The sequence below is a fragment of the Sus scrofa genome, chromosome 13 (assembly GCF_000003025.6).
Source record: "Sus scrofa isolate TJ Tabasco breed Duroc chromosome 13, Sscrofa11.1, whole genome shotgun sequence".
In the NCBI taxonomy this organism is placed as follows: Eukaryota; Metazoa; Chordata; class Mammalia; order Artiodactyla; family Suidae; genus Sus; species Sus scrofa.
This window is the reverse complement of record NC_010455.5, coordinates 159205518-159223314: the sequence shown is the minus strand read 5'-3', so window position 1 is coordinate 159223314 and position 17797 is coordinate 159205518. Positions and strand designations below refer to the sequence as shown.

General features: G+C 40.8%; 1 protein-coding gene across 2 annotated transcripts in view; it reads left to right on the top strand.

Moving 5' to 3' along the window:
- The window catches only part of COL8A1 (collagen type VIII alpha 1 chain), a 158581-nt gene extending 151404 nt beyond the window's left edge, over window positions 1-7177 (top strand). Inside the window, exon 4 of one of the 2 annotated variants that reach the window (XM_001926443.6) lies at window positions 2506-7177. In XM_001926443.6, coding sequence (XP_001926478.1) covers window positions 2506-4412 — 1907 coding nt within the window. In that variant the 3' untranslated portion in view covers window positions 4413-7177. Of the gene's footprint in view, window positions 1-2502 lie in introns of both variants that reach the window. The other variant, XM_005670255.3, reaches the window with a different exon arrangement.

The window sequence follows — 17797 nt, the reverse complement described above, 5'->3', positions numbered from 1 at the left end:
TTAAAGACTGTTCTAGTTAAGCTACTACACATGCCAGTCTATAACTCAACAGAAGGAACCTAAAGAGAACAGACTGCAGTGAGAGATGATACCTGAAAATCTCTCCATTACTTTCCAGGCATAGTCATTAGTTATTCAATACCTGCAAGATGCCAATCACTGCAAGAGATACTTTCTTATAATCTTAGCTGGTTCATCTGGAGTTCTAGGAAATTTAGCACTTGCAGGAAAGGAATTGCAGTCAGAGTAGCAATTCCCTTTGAGGAAGCGGAGGCCATTCTCAAGGGTCCCTGAAAAGCAGGAGGCACTACTTCTGGGAAATTGCTAGGTTTTGCACTAATAGGCCTAGATGCCTAGAGACCTGAAGTGAAAGAAATCTAGTCGTTTAACATCTCTGAAACTACTTGTTTCATTTGTAAAGTAAGGTTATTTAAAGTCAATGATATAAGGTAAGTAAAAGTACAAAACAAACAGTTAAAAAAAGTTGCTACAGTTAGTCATTCAGCAAAACCTAAGTAAGAACAGAGTATTCTCCAGGCACATGCTAGACATTAGGGATTCCTGATGAATAAGAGGTGACCTTGCCCCAGCCATGCCCTTGACATAGGAGCTACTTAAAAATAGCACACCTTGGAGTTCCTGCTTAGAAATAGCACACCTTGGAGTTCCCGTTGCGGCTCAGCAGGTTATGAACCTGATTAGTATCCATGCCAGTTCAACCCCTGACCTTGCTCAGAGGATTAAGGATCCAATGTTGCCACGCATGAGCTGTGGTATAGGTCGCAGACAGACGCGGCAGCTTCTGCATTGTTGTGGCTGTGGCACAGGCTGGCAGCTGCAGCTGTGATTCAACCCCTAGCCTGGGAACTTCCATATGCTACAGATGCAGCCTTAAAAAGGAAAGGAAAAAAAAAAAAATAGCACACCTTACTAGTACTATAGGTACTTTATAGGGGATTGTCTCAGCCATTTCTTTTCCTTCCTTTCTTGAATTGCTTGCCTGGATTTGGCACTTCCTATACTTATTCAAATGGGTACCAGATTGCAACTGAGGAATTTGTAAAAAAAAAATATGAGTTCTATGGTTCTATCTTGTTCCCTGACAGTTGCTCAGTGGAAAATACAATGGTCAGGTTAAAATAAGACTTAGGGACCATAAATGTCATTTCTTTATATTATTCATTACTCCCAGTACCATGGGGGATCTAGAGTATGTTTCTCTACAAAGTAGAATATAATCAATTTAATAACATGTGCTTTGTATATGATAACAATTCGAGAAAGCATAATGCTTTCACATCTATTATTTAATCTTTTAGTGTGTGTGTACTGTTCTTGCTGTACAGATAGACAAGCAGAGATGCTGATGGCTAAAGCAAGCCCATCAAGATCTCATTTCAAGGCCAGAAAGAGAAGCTGAGCTTTCTGCTCTAATCCCACCTTAATTCCTTATCCACATTGCTCATCATTCTAAAATACCTTATTCACTTCTGTTTAAAAACCAAAAAAAAATTTTAAGGCCACACATGCAGCATATGGAAGTTCCCAGGCTAGGGGTCAAATTGGAGCTACAGCTACTGGCCTATACCATAGCACAGCAATGCTAGATACGAGCTGTATCTGTGACATATACCACAGCTCTTGGCAACGCCAGATCCTTAACCCATTTAAAAACCAAATTTGCAAGTGATGAATACCTTATTAAAGAATTAATATTGAGGCTCAGGAAATCCTACAGCATATTAAAGAAATTAAGCAAACCAATTTGACTCTAAGAGGACAGATGTTTCAGATGTTATTAAACCACATACAAAATAAAATTCTTCTATTCTTCTCTGAGTCCACATGATAATGACCTTCATCCCCTATATCATACTATTTTTCAGCACAAGAGGAAACACTACTTTGCCATATATTATTTAAAATTCAAGGACATGGAAAAATAAAGTATAACATTAAGTAGAGAAAAATAGAAAAAAAATGAAAAATGACTAAAAATTGGTTAAAATACACATAAAAATATACTTAGAACACATGAGATGGCATTACATATAAATGTCAAGTGATTATCTCTGAGTAGTGGGCTTATAGGCAAATATGACAACTTTGACTTTTCTTTATCCTTCTTTGAACTCTTTATAGTGAACACACCATAATATCGCTAAGTTTTGTACTGGGAAAAATGTTTCCTCATTACTTTTTAGCTTTTTTACTTAACTAACAATTGATAAAAGCAGCTGCAGATATCAGTTCTCCAGACAATATTTCAAATTCGACAAAGAAGTTATCAGCTTGACTGTCCATTGAGTACTGATAACATATGGTCCTGGAAATGAACACATTATTCCTAGTCTTTCCTTTTAATAAGTAATAGGCAAATGTGTCAGAACTAAGTAATGAGTGAAGTGAAGGATAATCAATATTAACCAATCTCTCTCTCTCTCTCTCCCCCCCCCCGCCTCTTTTCCTTTCTTCCCTTTTTCTCTCTATGCTCTTTCCCAGTAGAAATACCACTAGCTAGTTTACGAGGGGAGCAAGGTCCCCGTGGAGAGCCTGGCCCAAGAGGACCACCTGGGCCCCCTGGTTTACCAGGTCAGGGGATACCTGGAATCAAAGGAAAACCAGGGCCACAGGGATATCCAGGAATTGGAAAGCCAGGAATGCCTGGAATGCCAGGAAAGCCGGGAGCCATGGGAATGCCTGGGGCAAAAGGTGAAATTGGACCCAAAGGGGAGATCGGGCCTATGGGGATCCCAGGACCACAAGGACCTCCAGGGCCTCATGGACTTCCCGGCATTGGGAAGCCAGGTGGGCCAGGGTTACCAGGGCAACCAGGTGCCAAAGGTGAGCGAGGACCCAAAGGACCACCAGGACCTCCAGGCCTTCAGGGTCCTAAAGGAGAGAAGGGCTTTGGGATGCCAGGTCTGCCAGGCCTAAAGGGTCCTCCAGGAATGCATGGCCCGCCTGGCCCTGTTGGACTTCCAGGAGTGGGCAAACCAGGAGTGACAGGCTTCCCTGGGCCCCAGGGCCCCCTGGGCAAGCCAGGCCCTCCAGGTGAACCTGGGCCACAAGGCCCCATTGGGGTCCCAGGGGTTCAAGGACCTCCTGGGATTCCTGGAATTGGAAAACCAGGTCAGGATGGGATCCCTGGGCAGCCAGGATTCCCAGGTGGCAAAGGGGAGCAAGGACTGCCAGGGCTGCCAGGACCTCCAGGCCTTCCAGGAATTGGGAAACCAGGCTTCCCAGGACCCAAAGGCGACAGGGGTGTAGGGGGTCTTCCTGGGGCTCTGGGACCAAGAGGGGAGAAAGGACCGGTAGGTGCCCCTGGATTGGGGGGTCCCCCAGGAGAGCCAGGCCTGCCTGGAATCCCAGGTCCCATGGGCCCTCCAGGTGCTATTGGTTTTCCTGGACCCAAAGGAGAAGGTGGGGTTGTGGGACCACAGGGACCACCAGGTCCCAAGGGTGAACCAGGGCTTCAGGGATTCCCAGGAAAGCCAGGTTTCCTTGGTGAAGTAGGGCCTCCTGGCATGAGGGGTTTGCCAGGTCCCATAGGGCCCAAGGGAGAAGCTGGGCACAAAGGTTTGCCGGGGCTTCCTGGTGCCCCAGGGCTGCTTGGACCAAAGGGAGAACCAGGAATCCCAGGGGATCAGGGTTTACAGGGCCCCCCGGGCATCCCAGGGATTGCAGGTCCTAGTGGCCCCATTGGACCACCTGGAATTCCAGGCCCCAAAGGGGAACCAGGTCTCCCAGGACCCCCTGGGTTCCCTGGAGTAGGGAAGCCCGGAGTAGCAGGACTTCATGGCCCCCCAGGGAAGCCTGGTGCCCTTGGTCCCCAAGGCCAGCCAGGCCTTCCAGGGCCCCCAGGCCCTCCAGGGCCCCCAGGCCCCCCAGCTGTGATGCCCCCAACACCACCCCCACATGGAGAGTATCTGCCAGATATGGGGTTGGGGATTGATGGGGCGAAACCCCCTCACGCCTATGGTGCTAAGAAAGGCAAGAATGGAGGGCCAGCCTATGAGATGCCTGCCTTTACTGCTGAGCTGACTGCACCTTTCCCACCGGTGGGGGCCCCGGTGAAGTTTGACAAACTGCTCTATAACGGCAGACAAAACTACAACCCGCAGACTGGCATCTTTACCTGTGAGGTCCCTGGGGTCTACTACTTTGCATACCACGTTCATTGCAAGGGGGGCAACGTGTGGGTTGCTTTGTTCAAGAACAACGAACCTGTGATGTACACGTATGACGAGTACAAAAAGGGCTTCCTGGACCAGGCGTCCGGGAGTGCAGTGCTGCTGCTCCGGCCTGGAGACCGGGTGTTCCTCCAGATGCCCTCTGAACAGGCTGCAGGACTGTATGCTGGGCAGTACGTCCATTCCTCTTTTTCAGGATATTTATTGTATCCCATGTAAAAAAGAAAACAAGAGAGAGATTTAATAGAAGAAAATGATGCACCAAAAAATCCAAATGAGAAACACAATTGCTTCAAGATATTTACATAGTTGGAAAGTTGTATTTAAGTGAAAATTTGAACCATCATGTACAAATAAAAACTAAGATGCATGTTTAGTGCTCCGTGCAGCAGCTTGTAATTGAAAATGATGGGATAGATTTATGTATCAAGTACTGACACTTGTGTTGTACCCACTGGAATCATATTAGCTGTTGTATGTTATGTGCTTCCATGATAACCTGCTTATTCAGATCAAAGTATTTCAGTATGAAAGATCATAGCTAATCAAAGTCACTCACTCATATTGTTTACTTTGAAATATTTATAAATATGGCTTAAAGAAATGTCAATGATAACAATTACATACCGTATTTACTTGCATAATTTCCTCTGTATTTGTGCGGATATTTTGCCATGGGATGATGGGGAGTTCTGCAGTGCTCCTCTCCAGTGAGGGGGGACAGGAACCAGGGTAGGGCTTTGGTCCAAGGGATATTGCTCCCCTGTTGGAGGCTGTGTCTTTTACAACAAGAGTCCTACTCAGAACTATGTGTCTAGTGTCCCTAGAACAGCAAATGAATTGATCAACTGTAGTATATTTACTCGTGCCTTCTCTGTGCCTAGCACTGGATGAGACACTTTTGTGGGCTTAAGACAGTGCCCACAGGGACCTAACAAACCAACTGGGAGACGTGAGCAGGAATCAACTCATTTATTCCCCAAGGGTCCTTTTTGCCTGTTTTTCGTTTGTTTTTTTTTTTTTTTTTTTTTTTTTTCCTTGTGACTGTTTTTCTTTCTTCTTTTCACCATGTAATTTCCACTATGACCCAACTAATACAAACACCTGGAAGTTATAAGAAAAAAATAACCTTCTCCCACAATAACTTTCCAGTTTTGTGGAATGTTAATTGTCAATAGCAGTACTTAGTTGTGTATACATGCATATAATAATCCCCCTCCTTTGCCTACACTCAAATGACTACAATGAGGCTTCATTCATGAAGGGGATATCAGCACTTTTCAGTAGCTATTACATTTGGAAGAAATTTCCCTGGGTAGTATATATGCTAATTAGTATGTCACCTAAGATTTGAAAGTGAATTTCCTAAGTCCAAGCCATCCTTTATTTGGGAAGAAGGGCAGAGTGCCAGAATTACACAGGAAAATAATTTTTTTAAAAAAAAATAATCTCTGAAGGTTTACATCTAAAAAGTAAATGTACTACTTCCTGCTGTAGGTACTAAAAATGCAGGAAAAGAACTATTTCTTTAGAAGCAATCTGTGGAAGAGCAATCTGGAATGTCAAAGGGCATGCTTTTTATGTCACTCCATAAGTACAAGAATCAATACAACTTTAAAGAGAAAAATAAATATTTTTCCAGGTTTTCTCTCAGTTACATACTAATTGCTTCACACATTCAAATCTGGTTTCAAAACACAGACAAAGCATCTCAAGTTGGCTATGAGTCTGCTGCAACATTATAAGCCACTGGGGGGAATCAATGTGGGGCTATGGTGATGGAATCTTGTATCTCTTCCTCAAAATTAAGATTGAGGAAATGAGGAGACAGGTACAGATGGGGAAATACACAAATAAATACGGTATAAACACACATGGAATTGTGTCTATGTCAAATATGAATCATTTTAACTATCATGAAAATTCTCCTCAGCCTAATATCGGTTTTTTCCCTATAAGGTATACAAGCACCATTTCTTCTCAATTTCTTAAAAAGAGAAATGAGTTCATTACTACATGGTTTCTTATTTATAACTAATTACATGACAAATTTTTCCCATCAAAAAGACATCCCACCCAGCCTTCATTTTCAAAGCAGAGAGCATTTATGTGGCCAAATATCCTTTGGGTTGGTTTTGAAGATGCTGGTTTTGGGCTGATGACTAGGATGGCCACATGGATCCACTGGGCTCTGTCTGCTGAATAGCTGCATTCAAATACCTTGGAAGCAAATCAGATCAGCTGATTTATAAAACTGTATTTATCTGTACATGTATGGGCTTTTAATTTCCACCAAGAGAGAAAGTATCTCTTTAGTGAAAACCAAATTTCACTTTTCAAATACCTTCCAACTTATTTATTGGTTGCTACTCAATTTCCTGTGTGTGTGTATGCATGTGTGTGTGTGTGTGTAAGTCCAAGTGCACATTTGTGCATGTGTGTATTATCAGGCATATGCTTCTAACTTTTAGATAGGAAAGGAGCAAAATCTATGCCAGATACTGTGTATTCTACAATGGTGCTAATCTCAGAGCTAAATGAATTACTCCATTTAATTTAAAAAAAGAGTTTTAAATAATTGTCTATGTATCTATGTTTCCCTTTTGAGTGCTGCACATCATGTTGACACATTTAGTATAAAAGCATATGAAACAACCACATGTTCTAAAGTCTAGGGATAGTGTTACAATCCCTATTTAATTCAAAATTAACTAGAACTTTTCCATGTGAAATGAACCAAATTGATAATATTGTTATTTAAATACAGAGTTTTAATGCAGTATGACATCCCACAGGGGAAAAGAATGTCTATAGTGGGTGACTGTTCTCAAGTATTTTACAGGATACCATGAATGGTGAACAGACTGGTAACTTTTTTTGAGTTTCCATGATAGATTTGAGACTTGTCAATAGCAAATCATTTTTGTATTTAAATTTTTGTACTGATTTGAAAAAAAACGTCTTATTAAATACCTTTAAAAGTACGGTTCTCATCTTGTTCATATCACTCAGCTGACACTGTTTAAACTTCATAACTTTTTATCCCCCAACATGCTGCTGAAACAGAGACCTAACATAATCATAGCTTAACTGGAACAGTTCTTTCTCTTTGACATAACAGCTCCAAGCATAAGCAGACTAGGGCTAGTGTGGTGGCCCCAGTCACAGCCCAGTTTCCTTCTATCTTGCTGCTCTTCCACCCTGAGGTGTGGCCCTCATCTCCAAGGTCCAGGATGGCTAACCACCACAGCCACATTCTAGCCGGGGGAAGGAGGGAAAATCAGAAAGGAAAGAACATGCTTTCTTCTACAGAAGTCAACCTTGCAGTTGCTTCAATCACCCTCTTATATCCCATGCTCTGAATTTAGTCACATTACCACAACCAACTGCAAAGGAGTGTAGAAAATGGAATATTTATTCAGGATAATCTTATGTACAGGTAAAAATGAGATGATCTATTAATATGGAAGAAAGGAGAACAGACATTAGGGAACAATGAACTGCTGCATTTATTATATCCATTCTAAAAGGGAAAACTGCCACAGGTCTTCTTCCACCAAAAAAGAAAAGAAAAGAAAAAAAAATAATTCTGTTACACTTTGCCACACCAGAGCCAAAAGTTTTGAGGGGAGATTGTGGTGAGTGGAGCTTCATGGCAGAAGCAAACCTGCTTCAAGAACCTAATGGTCTTAAAAAGCATCACTGATAAGAAAAGAATTCTTTTGTGATAATTTACCCAGCTCCAAATGATCATGACTTACCATGTCTAGACTATTACAAAGGGATTATTCAAATCATTCAAAAAGCAACTATGTAGCACCAGTCTGTGGCTGGTTAACTCGTTTAAACACATCATTTCATTCCACAGCCACCAAAGACTCCTCCATAACATGGACCAGTCATCTTGTGTGCAAATAGTGTTGGTAACAAAAATAAATGGAAGGATAAATACAGGAGACAGAGGCAAGGAGGAATAAATTGTTGGAATTCAGAATGCTGGACAAGCCCTAATGTTACCAGGCAATGCAAGGGACACATAAGCAAAAGAAAAATTGATTAATCTTTTAAAAAGTGTCTTCTGTTTAGAGCATATCAAGGTGTTTGTTAAACAAACTGATTTACAGGTGATATACAAACAAGTGTGGTGTGAAGCTGACTGGATGCAAATATGCCAGTGAAGTTCAGAAAGAGAATGACCATCCCATGTGGCTCTGTTCCTGGGAATGCTTCCTCTGACCTGTCTGAGGGATAATTCCTCCTTACCCCTCAGGACGCTGCACAAAGCACCATCTCTTCTTCCCTACTGCCCAGATTTAGTTACCACTCTGCCTTGTACCCTTCTTTCCCTTCACTGTTTCTGCTTTGTAACTGAACTGCTTGTTTGTCTTCCCTATTGACTTCTACTCAGCTTCTAGAGCTTTCTACAGGGTCCACACAACTTCTAGAGAGTAGGCACCTTGTTGTTTCATCTTTGCATTCATGGCTCATCACAAAGTGCTGGTCCAGCATCAGATTGGAGGGAACAATGAATCTCTCAAGGCTGATGTGGGAGGTAGAGCTAAAGGTGGAGTAGCCTTAGGGTTATCTTTCTTCCAGCAAAAAGATACACAGAATGCTTTCTGATGATTTTATTTTGTTTCTTTTCTGTTTATTTTAAAAATACTTTGTTTTATTATAGTTGATTTACAATGTTGTACCAATTTCTGCTGTACAGCATAGTGATCCAGTCATACATATATATACTATGCTGTACAGCAGAAATTGGTACAAATTGTAAATATAGGAAGACATACATACTCCTTTTCTTAATAATTTTATCTTCCATCATGGTCTATCTCAAGAGACTATATATAGTTCCCTGTACTATACAGCAGGACCTCATTGCTTATTGTAGCTTTTATTTTCAAAACAAATCAGGATAAATCTTAAGTTCAAACAAGTTATTTTTTATGATGTCAAATAGCTGTTAATGATTTTTATCATTAGAAAAATATCCCTGGAGATAAGTGTAAAGGAATTTTAATTTTAAAAGTGAGGCACATCACCCTATTTTAACAAATTAAGAAGTTTCTCATATGTGTTACTGAAATGCAGAACATCTAACTGAATTTTCCTTTGAGGCATCCAGAACCTCTCCAGAGGTTTTATCCTTTGCTATCTTAATGCAAGTAAAAATACATATTTATTAGATTCAAAAGCACTTCTAAATTAGAGTCTATGGGGGTGTGGAGAGAAGATGGTGGCAGAGGAGTAGGACATGAGGCTCACCTACTCCCACAAATCCACTGAAAATACATCTATAAGTGGAACTACTTGACCAGAAAACTTGCTGACGTCTCACCAAAGAACCCAAGATTCCAACAGAGAAAGAAAATATTCACAAAAGTGGGTAGGACACAAGAAAAAAGAAAAAAAAAGGGGGAAAAACAAAGTAGGTCAGCACCCACACCTGGCGCCCATGAGGGAGCTGGAAAAGGAGGAAAAAACAAACAAACAAACATAACTCTGCACCCTGAGAAGTCCCCTACATCAGCAAGGAGACCAGCTGAGACAGAGGAACTTTGAAGTACTGGAGAACACAACAATCAGACTAAAGCAGTTGAAATGGAAACGGTCCTCTACAAATGGTCAGTATCATCGCCCTGCACTTCCCAGCCATAATGGGGGATGGACAGGAGCCGAGAACTAAAATTCCAGCTCTGGAAATCAGACTCAGACAGAAAACGGGGCTGGCTACCTGGGGAAAAGCTAGAATTACAGACAGCCTGCAGGGTCTGGAATCTAGAATAACCACATTTGAAGTTGTAAGCTGAGGAATCCCCTTTGGGCTTGGAGGCTAGATGCCATTGTTAGGGGGAGCTGGAGAGAAGAGGCAGGATCCACCAGACCCTTAACCCCCACGAGTGCTCTCAAATGCAAGACTCCAACTTCCCCAGCTCCAGGTTTTACCCTTGAGCAATGGCTGCTTAGCATCAGCTGCAGAGCAGCCCACAGCCCTTAAGACTATAGAGAAAGTGGAGCAAGCAGAGGGTACCCTTTGAGCAGATGGAGGGAATGTGGGAAAAACACAGTCCACACAGCCCCAGCAAGCAGCTGGGAGAGGGAACACTGAAGTGACTAACATAACAGTGCAGAAGGCTCAGGGGATCTCGGATGGCCCTTGGTGTGGTGGACAGCTCCGTTTTCCCTACAGGAAAGAAGCTGTTTTTGGAAACAGCACAGAGGGCCTGGAATTCATCAGGATGTCTCCTGAGCTCCCAGAAAACTTAAGATTCTATAGGGGCAGAGAAAGTCACTTCTGAAGCAGCTTGGAGAGCCAGATTCCCTAAGTCCCCTCTGATCTCTTGATCTCCCTACCAGAATGGAGAAAGTCACGCTGGACAGAGGGAAAGCTCCTGGGAATTTGCAAGGGGCCCCCCAGGCGGGTGCAGACCCACAAGTGGCCTAGCACACAGATCATGATTTTGGAAAGAGTGGATAGGTCCAGCTCTCTGAGCTGCTGGAGACCTCCAGATTTCCTAGGGGGTGGAGAAAGCTATTCTGAAACAGCGCGTGGAGGGGCAGTATCGCACAAGTGCCCTCTGGGGAGGGTATAGAGCTACAACCTCCCTACAGGGGTACAGAAAGTTACCTCGGAAACAGGGAATACTCCTGGGAGTCCACAAGGAAGCTTCTGGGTGATTGCAGACCTGTAATTGGCCTATGAGACAAAAGGGGTTTTTGGAAACAGCGCAGACTGTCCAGAATTCTGCAGGGGGTCTCCTGAGCTGACAGAAACCCGCAGACTTCCTAGGGGGTGCAGAAAGTTATTTCTGAAACAGCACGGAGGGAAGGGACTCTGAAAGGGGCCTTTAGGGAGGGCACAGAACCACAATCTGCCTAAGGGACAGAGGGTGATTTGGAAAACAGCACTGACTGTATGGGTTCTGCAAGGGTCCTCCTGGATGGACACAGAGCCATGATTTGCTTAGTGAACAGTGAAAAGTATCTTGGAAGAAGCACAAAGAATCCTGGAAATCTGCAAGAGTCTTCCTAGGTGGGTTGAGAGATGTGAAAAGCCCACTGAACTGGTAAAGCTGTTTCAGAAACCACACAAAAGGTCCTAGGAATCACAAAAGGCTAGTGGGTAGGCAAAGAGCTGCAATCTACACAAGAGATGGAGAAAGAGAACTTGGAAACAGCAAAAGGATGCTGGGAGTTGAAAGAGGCCAGATGGGCAGGTAGAAAGCCCCAAAAGGCTTAGTGAAGGGGTAAAGTGAACCTGGAAACAAAGCACATAGCCCAGGAGACACAAAACAGCCTAGTGAATTGGCAGAGTGATCTTGGGAAAAGCACAGCCTCCATGATCCTGGCCAACATTCAATCAGGGGACCGCAGAAGCAGAGTATGTTGCATGGCTAGCCAAAGGAGCTGAAAGGGGACCACTGGTGCACATGTTTATAGCACAACAGCTACAGGGAGCACTCTATCAACAGCCTGGCAGGAAAAAGGACCACTGGAATGGTGCAGGCCTTTCAGCTATAGAGAAAGCCTTTTAGCAACAGTTAAGGAGAAGCCCCCACCCCTGGGGCTACAAAGAAGGCCTCTTAGACTGGACAAACAAAGTGACTACAGAAAGGCGCCTACCCCCCTCCCCCTACAGCTACAGAGAGCAATCCCTAGAACCTCCCTGTCAAAGGGAAGGACTGCGGGATCAACTGCTGATGTTGCCAATCACAGGAAACTGTTCTGAGAGCATCCTGGAAGCAAGAGGAATCACAGGAGCCAGTCCTGACCGCCCCCCCACAAGAAAGCAATCCTGTGAACTGTGAACCACTACCAACATTCACACAGACCCCAGCCATAACAGCCACCTTGGTTCAGGGGAGGTAACATAATGCCACCATCCCCATCACATGCTCTAGGTACCTATGAGCCACTAACACCTCTGTGAACTTCAAGACAAGGCAACAACGACAGCATCTACATACCTGTCATCAAGGGGACAATAAATATAGAAAGTTAAACATTACGAGACAACAAAGAAAGAATCTTCAAACAAAGGAACAAGACAAAAATACACAAAAACAACTAAACAGAGAGGAGAGAGGTAACTTACCTGAAAAAGAATTCAGAGTGATGATAGATAGTAAAGATGATCCAAGACCTTGGAAAAAAGATGGAGACACAGATAGAGAAGTTATTAGAAATGTTTAACAAAGAGTTAGAGGACCTAAAGAACAAGCAAACTAAGATGGATAGCACAATATCTGAAATGCAGAATACACTAGAAGGGATCAACAGCAGGATAATGGAGGCAGAAGAACGAATTAAGCGATGTAGAAGATAAAGTGGTGGAGATAACTGCCACAGGAAAAAAATAAAGAGAAAATAATGAAAACTGAGGAGAGCCCCAGTTGGGACAACATTAAACATACCAATATTCACATCATAGGGGTTCCAGAAGGAAAATAAAGAGAAAAGGGGCCAGAGAAAACATATGAAGAGATTACAGCTGAAAATTTCCTTAATATGGGAAAGGAGATACTCACTCAAGCGGAGGAAGCACAGAGGATCACACACAGGATGAACCCAAAGAGAAACAAAGTGAGACACATACTAATCAAACTGACAAAAATTAAATACAAGGAAAATATATTAAAAGCAACAAGAGAAAATCAACAAATAGCATACAAAGGAACACCATTAAGGATAACAACTGATCTTTCAGCAGACTCTGCAAGCTAGAAGAGAGTGGGAAAATATATTTAAGGTGATGAAGAGGAGGAGCTTAGAACCAAGAATACTATGCCCAGCAAGGCTCTCATTCAGATTTGAAGGAGAGATCAAAAACTTTTCAGACAAACAAAAGCTAAAAGAATTCAGCAACTCCAAACCAGTTCTACAGCAACTACTAAAGGAACTTCTTTAAGCAGAAAAGAAAAAGCCACAACTAGAAACAAAAAAAATTTCAAAAGAATAAAATCAGTGGTAAAGACAAAGATAATACAAAGGTAGAAAATCACCCATTGACAAAAATGACATCAAGACTAGCAGACATGAGAAGACAAATGCAGAACATTGAAAATGCATTCAAAAATAAGAGAACTGAAAACCAAAATAATAAGTACAACACACACACACATAAAATAGAAAAAGCAATCCAAATACAGCACTAAAGAGAGTCAGCAAATCACAAGAGAAGACAACAAAAGAAGGGAAGGAAAAAAAGACCCAAAGTAACAATTCAAAGCAATTAACAAAATGGCAATAAATACACACATCCATAATTACAGAATGTAAATGGATTAAATGCTCCAACCAAAAGACACAGACTGGCTCAATAGATACAAAAACAACACCCATATATTGTTTACATATATATTCTGTTTACAGGAGACCCATTTCAGACCCAAGGACACATACAGTCTGAAAGTGAAGAAAATCACAAGAGACAAAGAAGGACACCACCTAATAATTAAAGGATCAATCCAAGAAGAATAAATAACAGTTGTAAATATATACGTACCTAACATAGGAGCACCTCAATATATAAGGCAACTGCTGACGGCCATAAAAGGAGAAATTGACAGCAACACAATAATAGCAGGGGACTTTAATACCCCACTTACATCAAGAGTCAGATCGTCCAGACAGAATCAACAAGGAAACACAGGCCTTAAATGATACTCTACACCAGATAGAGTTAACTGATATTTATAGAACATTCCATTTCAAAGCAGGAGAATATACATTTTTCTCAAGTGCACATGGAATATTACCCAGGATAGATTACATTTTGGGCCACAGATCAAGCCTTGGTAAATTAAAAAAAGTTGAAATTATCCCCTGCATTTTTTCCAACCACAATGCTATGAAACTAGAAATCAACTACAAGAAAAAAAAAAAAAAAAAAAAAAAAAAAAACACAAACTCCTGGAAGCTAACCAATATACTACTGAACATCCAATGGATCATTGAAGAAATCAAAGATGAAATCAAAAGATACTTAGAGACAAATGACAATGAAGATACAATGACCCAAAACCTATGGGACATGGCAAAAGTGGTTCTGAGAGGAAAATTTATAGCAATACAATCTTACCTCAAGAAAGAAGAAAAAGCTCAAATAAACAACCTAACCTTGTACCTAAAACAGAGAAGGAAGAACAGACAAAGCCCAAAACTAGCAGAAGGAAAGAAATCATAAAGATCAGTATGGAAACAACTGAAATAGAAAGAAAACAATAGAGAAGATAAATGAAACCAAAAGTTGGTTCTTTGGAAAGATCAACAAAATTTATAAACCTTTAGCCAGACTCATCAAGAAAAAAAGGGAGAGGGTTCAAATCAATAAAATTAGAAATGAAAAAGGAGAAATTACAACAGACTCCACAGAAATAGAAAGGATCATAAGAGATTTATATGCCAATAAAATGGACAACCTAGAAGAAATGGACAGATTCTTACAAAGGTAAAACCTACCAGGACTGAACCAGAAAGAAACTGAAAATATGAACAGACCAATCACAAGTACCAAAATTGAAAATGTTATTAAAAACCTTCCACAAAACAAAAGTCCAGGACCTGATGGCTACACAGGTGAATTCTATTAAACATTCAGAGAAGAGTTAACACCTATTCTTCTGAAACTCTTTCAAAAAACAGTGGAGGAAGGAACACTCCCAAGCTCATTTTATGAGGCCACATGGCCCTGATACCAAAATCAGACAAAGATAGCACAAAAAAAAAAAAAAGGAAAAGAAAATTATAGGCCAACATCACTGATGAACATAGATGCAAAAATCCTCAACAAAATACTAGCAAACTGAATCCAAATATATATTAAAAGGATCATACACCATAATTCAGTAGGATTTACCCCAGGGATGCAAAGATTCTTCAGTATCTGCAAATCTATCAATGTGATACACCACATCAACAAAGTGAGGAATAAAAACCAAACGATAATCTTAAAAGATGCAGAAAAAGGCCTCTGACAAAATTCAACACCCATTTCTGATAAAAGCTCTCCAGAGAGTAGGGATAGAGGGAACCTACCTCAACATAATAAAAAACATATATGAAAACCCCACAGATAACATCATTCTCAATGGTGAAAAACTGAAAAGATCCCACTAATATCAGGAACAAGACAAGGATGTCTACCTTCACCACTATTATTCAACGTAGCTTTGGAAGTCCCAGCTACACCAATCAGAGAAGAAAAAGAAATAAAAGGAATCCAAATTGGAAAAGAAGAAGTAAAACTATCACTGTTTTCAGGTGACATGATACTATATCTAGAAAACCCTAAAGACAGCACCAGAAAACTGTTAGAACTCATCAATGAATTTGGCAAAGGTGCAGGCTACAAAATTAATACACAGAAATCAACTGTATTTCTGTATACTAATAATGAAAGAACAGAAAGAGAAATCAGAGAAACTGTAACATTTACAATCACATTAAAAAGAATAAAATACCTAGAAATAAACCTACCTAAAGAGACAAAAGACCTATACTCTGAAAACCATAAAACGTTGATGAAAGAAATCAAAGACAACAAAACAGATGGAAAGATATACCATACTCTTGTACTGGAAGAGTCAATATTGTCAAAATGACTATACTACCCAAGGCAATCTACAGGTTCAATGTAATCCCTGTCAAATTACCAAAGACATTATTCACAGAACTAGAACAGAATATTTAAAATTGTATGGAAACACAAGAGACCCCAAATAGCCAAAGCAATATTGAAAAACAAAAATGGGGGAATCAAGCTTCCTGACTTTAGACAATACTACAATACTATAGTCATCAAAACAATACGGTATTGGCACAAAAACAGAAATATATACCAATGGAACAGGATAGAATGCCCAGATATAAATCCAAGTACCTATGGTCAACTAATCTATGACAAAGGAGGACAGAACATACAGTGGAAGAAAGTCAGCCTCCCAATAAATGGTGCTGGGAAAACTGGAAAGCTACATGTAAAAGAATGAAAGTACAACACTAATACCATATATAAAAATAAACTCAGAATGGATTAAAGACCTAAATATAAGGCCAGACACTATAAAACTCCTAGAGGAAAACATAGGTAGAATGCTCTTTCACATAAATCATAGCAACACCTTGTTTGATCCATCTCCTAGAATAATGACAATCAAGACACAAACCAATGGGACCTAATCAAACTCAAAAGCTTTTGCACAGCAAAGAAACCATTAAGAAAATGAAAAGACAACCCACAGAATGGGAGAAAATCTTTGCCAATAATGCAACAGACAAGGGCCTAATCTCCAAAATACACAAACAACTCACACAACTCAACAACAACAAAAAAAAACCAAACAGCACAATTGAAAAATGAGCAGAAGACCTAAATAGACATTTCTCCAAAGAAGACACATTGATGGCCAACAGGCATATGAAAAAATGCTCAATATCACTAATTATTAGAGAAATGCAAATCAAAACTACAATGAGGTACCACCTCACACCAGTCAGAATGGCCATCATTAATGTCAACAAACAAATGCTAGAGAGGGTGTGAAGAAAAAGGTACCTTCCTCTGCCACTGGTGGGAATGTAAATTGGTACAACCACTATGGAAAACAGTATGGAGTTACCTCAGGAAACTAAATATAGAGCTAGTAAATATAGATCCAGCAATTACACTGCTGGGCATATATCTGGACAAAACTTTCACTGACAAAGACACATGCACCCCTGTGTTCACAGCAGCACTATTCACAGTAGTCAAGACACGGAAACAACCTAAATGTCCATTGACAGATGAATGGATTAAGAAGATGTGGTACATATACACAATGGAATATTACATTACTCAGCCATATAGAATACAAACTAATGCCATTTGCAGCAACATAGATGGAGCTAGAGACTCTCATACTAAGTGAAGTAAGCCAGAAAGAAAAGAACAAATACCATATGATATCACTTATTTGTGGAATCTAAAATATGGAACAGATGATCCTATCTAAAAATAACAAAAAAGCAAAAAATAGAAACAGATCATGAACAAGAAGAGCAGGCTTGGGGTTCCCAAGTGGGAAAAGGGAGAGAGTTGGATGCATGGACCTTTGGGGGTTTTTGGGATGCAAACTGTTATATATGGAATGGATGGGCAATGTGATCCTACTGTACAGCACAGGGAAATGTTTGTGACTGGGTCACTATGTTGTACAACACACCTTGATGAAACACTGTAAATCAACTATACTTTAATAATAATAATAATAAATAATAAATAAAATAAAAAAATAAAAAAGTAAATTAGAGTCTATGATTCTTGTGGAGACCTACAATTCACATGCTTCGTTAAAATCACCAAGACCTAAAAATTAATTTTATAATGAGCACAGTCAAGTCAGTTCTCATCTGACAAATGAGCAGCTGGCAGCAATGTTCACATCTGCTCTTCATTCACAGGATGACAGACACAATGGGGAAAGCTGATGGAACACTTACCAGGCTCCAATTGCCTAGTTACTACTAATAGCTGTCTTTCCTCATCAAGGACAACACTGTCCTCATTTGTCCTGCCAAGCCAGAGTCACCAACATAGAACGTGTTAGAAGCAGGCTCTA